This window comes from Equus quagga, chromosome 15, assembly GCF_021613505.1.
Source record: "Equus quagga isolate Etosha38 chromosome 15, UCLA_HA_Equagga_1.0, whole genome shotgun sequence".
Classification (NCBI taxonomy): Eukaryota; Metazoa; Chordata; class Mammalia; order Perissodactyla; family Equidae; genus Equus; species Equus quagga.
The window spans coordinates 92,018,544-92,025,930 of NC_060281.1; the positions used below are offsets into that span (position 1 = coordinate 92,018,544).

The 7,387-nt window shown below is 57.1% G+C and overlaps 1 protein-coding gene across 8 annotated transcripts in view; it reads left to right on the plus strand.

Moving 5' to 3' along the window:
• Positions 1 to 5,853, plus strand: part of GUCD1 (guanylyl cyclase domain containing 1) — a 13,114-nt gene extending 7,261 nt beyond the window's left edge. For 6 of the 8 annotated variants that reach the window (XM_046639476.1, XM_046639480.1, XM_046639474.1 and 3 more), the window contains exons 4-7: positions 363 to 454; positions 1,491 to 1,607; positions 2,339 to 2,580; positions 3,301 to 5,853. In XM_046639476.1, coding sequence (XP_046495432.1) covers positions 363 to 454; positions 1,491 to 1,607; positions 2,339 to 2,580; positions 3,301 to 3,395 — 546 coding nt within the window. In that variant the 3' untranslated portion in view covers positions 3,396 to 5,853. The remainder of the gene's footprint in view (positions 1 to 362; positions 455 to 1,490; positions 1,608 to 2,338; positions 2,581 to 3,300) is intronic. The other 2 variants (XM_046639475.1, XM_046639479.1) reach the window with 2 other exon arrangements.
• The last annotated feature ends 1,534 nt before the right edge of the window (positions 5,854 to 7,387 follow it).

A 7,387-nucleotide genomic window follows, 5' to 3' on the forward strand; every position in this document is an offset into this window, starting at 1 on the left:
GGGCGAAGTGTCAGATGGGCTCAGCCCTCACTTTGCTCGTTTACTGCAGACTCCTGCTCACGCCCTCGGGTGTGCACAAGCCCAGGGGTGACTAACCTTCCTCAGGGTGCCCACCCGAGCCTGGCTGCCCCCCCATCTCCTGAGCATCCTCCTTGTGCCCCTGGGTGGTCCTTTGCACTCCAGTCAGCCACCCTGCCAGCTCGCCACAGACAGCTTTCCGCTCAGGCATGCTATATGTGTCAGCTCCCCAGGCAGGCCAGGCTCCTCTGCTCTCCCACCGTCTCTAACTCCATAATGTGCTGTTTACTTCGTCCAGATCAGGTGAGGATGGGTGGCCCCTCCAACTGCCCTTCTCTTTTCAGTCCTTCTACAGAAAGCACTTTGACACAGAGGAGACCCGGGTAAACCAGCTGTTTGCACAAGCCAAGGCCTGCAAGGTGCTGGTGGAGAAATGGTGAGCCTCCCCCCGCCCTTCCTTGCTCACCTGCTCACCCGCAGACTTGTAGGATGGCACACAGGAAAGGCTAGGGACCCGGAGGTCAGGTAGAATTGGGTTTCCTACCCGGGTGGCTGTGACACTGACTTGTTCCCCTCTCCCCCTTCGAGCCTTAGTTTTTCCATCCATAAAATGGGGACAAGTAGGGCTATTGACCTACGATACACAAAACTCTGGCCTGGGGTAGAGCTTGAGCAGGGCTGGAGGGACAGGTGAGCAAAACAGACTCTAGCCAGCCCTCAGGCTGCTCACAGATTGGTGAGCAGAACACAGGAACCCTAATGAAGGGGCGACGGCCTGAGGAACGTGCCAGCAGGGTGATAGAGGGTGACAGGACAGCTCCTGTGTGGGCTGTGTAGGAAGGCCTGGCTCCCAGATCTCCCCACGGGCTGCTGTGACCCTATGTGGGTCTCTCCCCTCTCATCTAGATGTGGGGGCAGGATTCAGGCAAACCCTGGGAGTAACTCGCCCACACGCGAGCGACTTTCTTCTCGGGGCTCACTGTGGACACCCTGCTCAAGGTTGCTGGCTCAGACCACGGCCAGGCTCCCCTGGACCACTCTCCTCAGGTCTCCGTGTCCTTTACAGATTGCTGTTTCGTTATTAACGTAGTGTAGCCGCACAGTAGGCAACTTGGAAAACGGAGGAAGAGCCTCCACACGTTCCTCGGCCGCTTGAGTACATGTTGGAAGGAAAGGCAGCGTGTGTTTATGCAGTGGCACTTGATAGGTGCTGTCCCCATTCCTAAGGTGAGGAAACTGAAGACGGGAAGAACAGTGCGAGCTGCCTGCAGTCACCGCCAACAACTTGGCCGTGCTGTGATCTGAACCCGGCACTTCCACACCCAGTTATTCCATGAAGCCCGCTGCTTTTCCTTCCAGCTCAGCCCCTGCTTTTTTCCTGTGGCTGAAATCTCACTCTTGTACATACCATTGGGAACTCAGCCAGCTATTTCATTTCAAAGACCAAATGGAAAAATGGCATGTTTTCCCAGCACAGGCCGCAAACCAGACTGCCACATGACAAGGGCCTGGGCTGGGGTTGAGCCAGGCCACGTAGTGCTAACGCCGCCATTCCTGAGGAGATTGCTAAGGAAGGAGGGCCTAAGTGGGTGAGCATCCCCCCCAGCAAAAATGGTGGAGCCCCAGCCTGAAGGATGCCCCCACTCCCAGGCCTTCTCTTTTTCTGGGTTCTTATTTGGATGTGCTGCCTTCTGTGGGGCATCGAATGGGGCAGGGCCTAAGAGTCTGCCTCAGGGGCAGCTGGCTCTGATGAACTGAGTGTCCCCCTGGAAGCGCTGCCAACCAGCCTTTCTCAGGCAACCCCCTCTGCCACAAGGAGCCTTAGGAAAAAAGAAAAATAGCCCTTTCAGAGAAGCATTTTGTTTTTAAACTGGTGAAGCCCTGCTTGGCTCAGATTTTGGAAATTAAGTTAAACTGACAGTTTCCAATGTAAACCACACATGATGAGGGTAAAGGACCAAGGAGGAGTGCTCTGCTGAAAAAATTCACTAACCAAGCTGGGAGGTGGGGTCCCTTGGGGTGCTCCAGTGGCCTTTGACAGGTGCCTGTCTGGAGCTAACCTCCTGCCATCCTGGGAAGGGCCTGACGGGGCCAGCTTGCCCTCGGGCACACTCAGAGCCGCTCCCCCAGTCCTGTGCTTGGCCTGGGTCACAGTGACAAAGCAGAATGTCCCTGCCTGCAAGGAGCTCAGGGCAGAGGGAAGAAGAGCCATGTCCCTAAGCTTTGTGACATAGAACAGAACAGGGGTCCAAGCAGGGTTCCACTTGACAGATGGGGAATGGGGCCCAGCAGCACCAGCTGACCCTCTTTCCACCCACAGTGCCGTGAGTGTGCAGGACATCCAGGAGCACCTGGCCCAGGGCCACGTGGCCATTGTGCTGGTGAACTCAGGGGTGCTGCACTGTGACCTCTGCTCCAGCCCCGTCAAGTACTGCTGCTTTGCCCCCAGTGGCCACCACTGCTTCTGCCGCACCCCTGACTACCAGGGTCACTTCATCGTGCTGCGTGGCTACAACCGGGCCACCAGCTGCATCTTCTACAACAACCCAGCCTACGCAGACCGTGAGTGTCAAGGGTGGGGACAGCGGGTGGAGCTGCTTTCAGGTCTGTTATGCCCGCCCCCATGACTCTTTCCAAATCAATCTGCTGTGGCCAAGACCTCCCTCATGGCCTTCTCCCCAGAGCCCCTGCTCTTCCTGGGCTCCTGTCATCTGTGTCACCCCTCTGGCCATGCAGCAAACAAGCCACAGACCTGGGGCCATGCTGGCCTCCTCCATACTCCAGTCATCACCAGGCCAGGCCATCTCCCTCCCACATTGCCACTACCCAGGGCCCCGCCTCCACCTCAGCCTCCGCCTCATGCTGCCCAGGCTGCAGTTGCCTCCCTCCTCCACGACTCTGGCCCTCCCAGGACAGCCAGTATGCTCATCAGAAAGGAAAGTCTGCCCAGCCCCAGCCCCTGCTCCAGACCCATCCAGGGCTCCCCACTGCCCTGGGGATGGGGAAAGACAGCCCTGACTCACACAGACTTACCCACGTGGCCTCAAGATGTTTATTCCCTTCTCTGGGCCTCACTTTCCATCTGCTAACCTGGGGAGGGGTCAGAGAAGGAGCTCATGAAGGCTGAAATAGTCAAGGAGGGCTTCCTGAGGGTGAAAGACTTGAGTGGCAAGAGGTGGCCAGGAAGGCAGGACATGGTCAGACCTCCCTCAGCTCCCCTGGGTGCCAGTGACGGGGGTGCTCCCCCCACCTGCCAACCTTGCTCTGCCCCTCCGCCCCCAGCAGGAATGTGCAGCACCAGCATCAGTAACTTCGAGGAGGCCAGAACCAGCTACGGCACAGATGAGGACATCCTCTTTGTCTACTTGGACAGCTGACAGCAGGAGCCTGGTGTCCCCAGGCCCTCAGACCCCACCCTGCCCCGACCCTGCTGGGCCCACTCAGGTGTCCCTGGCCCAGGCTCCCGCCACTGGGGCCCAGATGCGGAACTGCAGCCTTGGCCTATGGGACAAAGCCCCAGGGGACCCTAGGAGGCTGCGGCGCACCTGCTCTGTCCACCAGTGCTGCTTGTGTCGTCAGGCCACTTACCCTGGGCACCTGCTGGTTGCTGGAAGCATCCCCGGAGTGTCTGAGCAGAGCCTCCCCCAGGACCCTGAGCCTGACTCCAACTGTGCCCAGGGGACGTCCCGCCCCACAGGTGCCCTTGTTGCCTAAGAGCCAGGGTTGGGGGAGAAGTCTGAGCCTGTCTCCCGACAGACCTGGACTGAGCCCTGGAGAGAGACGCCACTTGTCAGGACAGCATCAGCGTGTTTGTATCTGACCCCAGCCCTGGGGCTGTGGACTGCTCCAGGCCTCGCTGGGAACTGCCCTCACCATCTCCCCTGGAAGTGCTGCAGACCCCCTCTGCCCTTTGGTGCCACCACCCCCTCTTGCCTCGCACTGGACCCGCGTTCCTGTGGCTGGTTGTGAGGCCTCCAGGCCCTAGGGAGGGCTGGACCTCAGGCAGAAAGGACTCTGAGGTCCGCCACGGCCCTCCAGGTACTCCAGCTGTGTAGGGTGGAGGGTCCTCAGGGGAATAGGTGGGGCCCTGGCTCCTGCTGTCTGGCAGTGCTGAGTGTGCTCCAAGAATGTCTGATCCCAAGGGCCGGGAACAGCTTCCTGGGCCCCAAAGATCCCCTCACCCACAAGGCCTCCTAACTCTAGCCTAAGTCCCGACAGTGGGGCCCGATCTCCGAGTGTAGGAGCCCCAGGTCTCATGGGGCTGAGCATTCTGGGGCACTGAGGCCTGCGCTCCTGAAGCAATGGCACGGGCGGCCTGTGGCCCCCCACCCACCCTGGTGTTCACGCCCGGACCTTTTGCACAGAATGATGGGTCTCTTCCATCTTGACAGAGGAGGGAGCTGCCCGCCCAGGATCACATAGCATGGCACGTAACATGGACTAGAGCTGTTTCTTTTCTTCTTTCTTTTTTTTGGGGGGCGGGGGCAGGGGTGTTTGATTTTTTTTTTTTTTTTTTTTTAGATTTAAGTTTTCACTTTTGGGAAGTGAGAATCACCCTCACGTAAGACAATAATAGTGACATTGCAGGTACTTTGGAACCACAGACACCTCTCTTTACAGGGTAGGTAAGCCAGCCCAAGTTCTCTTACAAAGAGAAGGGGAACTCACGGCCGCTGGGATGAGTGCCTGGGCCCCTCACCTTCCAGACAGAATCCACCCGGTCTGGGGAGAACTCTTGAACCCAGGTCTGCACCTAAAAAATGAGGGAAATGGACCATTCCCAAAGGGGCTGGGATTCCCACCCCTCATGGGCTGCCTCTGGCAAAGGGCAGGATGCCCCAACAGCCACACCGCCCCTGCACTCCTGTGTCTTGGTCTTCCAGTGCCCAAGGCATGATGCAGTGGCGGCAGCTGCCCCTCACCCAAGCTGCAAACCACGCTCAGCCTCTGTCCCGACCTGCCGGCTCAGCCCTCCCCACCGTGGCTGCTCTGAGGAGCAGAGGAGGGCTCTGCTTACAAGGGCTGTCAGACCACCAGTCATATTGCTCCTCAACGCCAGGCACAACCTTTGGCCAAGAGGGAGGCGCTGTGAGCTGGGCAGCCCCCCAGTTTCAGAGACTAGTGTTGCCTTTAGACTGGTCTCATCTCTGTTGCCTTAATGCTAGGTAGCCCAAGACCCCAGGGAGCTCTGGTTCTATGCTCAGGAGTACCACACATGGCAGCTGTGGGGTCTGGGCATCGTCAGGAGGGGTCTGGACAAAATCCTGGTGAGAATAGATGTATCAAGGAAAACAATGAGAGGAAGTGTAGCTTTCAGGCTGGCTGAATGTGAGCGAGGCACAGTGCACATGCTGATGGGGCTGTCATGGAGAACTGCCTCCACCAAGAGTGGTCACAGCACCTCGGTCCACCATGTAACATGTAGAAACGCTCAGTCCCTGGGCTCAGATGGTGGCTTCTCAGGACAAGCCACAATTAGATGTCACCTGTCTGGAAGCTGAACAAGAAAGCTGCCTGCCAGCGAGATGGTGCCATCTGCCTGGGGATGGTCATGGAGGCAGAACACAAACCACACTATGTTGTGTCCTTGCACAAGTCATGAAAATGGGGCCGGAGAAGGAGCCTGGATGTCAGGAACTTCTGCCCACAGCATGTGGCACCTGCGACCCCCTGTCCACATGCTGGGGGACCAGTGCAGCCCCCAAAACCACACTGGACAGCTGGCTTTGTTCACTCTAGCCACATGGGGACAAAAGGGATCTTTTGCACTGCAGAGATTTTATACATAAATATATTTTGTTTGTAATGAGCCATTCTCAATAAACATTCTCACTGCAAAATGATGGCAGGCCCTGGCCTGCCTTCGTGAATTCTCGTCTCCTCCCCAAGTTCTCAGCCTGAGCACAGGGGCACCTAGTCCGTGACTTGCTGTGCCTCTTGTTAGCTGGGACTGGAATCTGGTTTTCTCCTGTTCAGGCCTTGATGCTTGTGCAAGGCCTAGGGGGCGGTGCTGGAGATGGAAGGGCCTCGGGGCTCAGCTTGACTGGTTCCTGGAGAGGGCGTGGAGGATGCACAGCCTTGGGCAGGAGGAGGGCCTGTGAGGGGTGGGGGTGTCAAGCGAGGGGACAGTGGAGCCCACAGGAGGGAATAGAGGGCCCCCAGCCCTGCCCCCACCATGCTCCCCCACAACCAGCAGTTCCCCTTATCTGCTAGCTATTGGGCTCTTCTAGTACCCCATCTGATAAGAATTCTACTCCTGGAAAAGGGTATGTTTGGAAATCTTCCATTAATCTGGCACCTCAGACCCACCCCAGGTCCCACAGGGAGCTATAGAGCCGAGCTGGCTTCTCAGGTAGGGTCCTAGTCTCTGGCCTGTGCTCAACCTGACTCACTGCTGCCTGGCTCTCCCCAAGCCCCACATTGCAGAGATAGATTAGTAGCAGTTCTGACCAAGGTCTTGAACTCTTTCCTCCACACTGGAGAGCCAACTTGTAGACATACCTTCAGTCAGGAAGGTGACTGATTGAGTGACTAGCTGGGGTGCCCCGCTGGAGTGTTCCAGGCAGCATACCAGGTGTCCTACACATGTAGCCAACAGCACGTGAACACTGGCAGTGAGCTCACCCTTCTCTGCCCCTCAGTGTGAACCTTCTGCCCACCCTAGGGGAAGGGGCCCCATCCTGAATGGGCGTATCAGGGGTTGAGACAGGCATGGGAGAGAATGGGGCGTTTGAGTGGCCACTGAATGCAGTTATGGGAGAAAAACGACAGAATGAGGGAAGTGTCAACGTAGGAGGGACAAAGTGGTGAGTCCTGGGTGGACTTGGCTGCCCAGAGCATGCAGGGTGGGGATAGTGGGGGGTACAGGCTGAAGCCTGGGAGAGGCCCCATTGGGAGCCAAGGGGTCAGGCCAGAGCAGAGATCTGAGCCCAGATGCCATACCAGAGCCAATTCCCCAGGGGTGAGAGAGCACACATGCCACCCCACCTTGCTAGTTAGTGTCCAGATTGCTTTTTGGAAGGGTATACCACCCCTATGTCCAAATGCCTTGTAAGCCCACCTCCTGTCTGCACATCACCTTACGGGGCTACCTCCTTACACCCCAGAACTCCTGGGGGCCACCAGAGGACACTAGACACCCAGTTACAGGGGAGACACACGGGCATATCACAAGACAAGTAGGTTTCCACTATTACACATGCAATCAGTGTTATGCCAATAGAATCACACACACATTGGTTGTAGAAGACACTGTACAATTTTACTACTTATCTACTGCTGCATAACAAATTACCCCAAAACTTAGCAGTTTAAAACAACAAACATTTCATTTATTATCTCACAGTTTTTGTGGGTCAGGCGTGTGGGT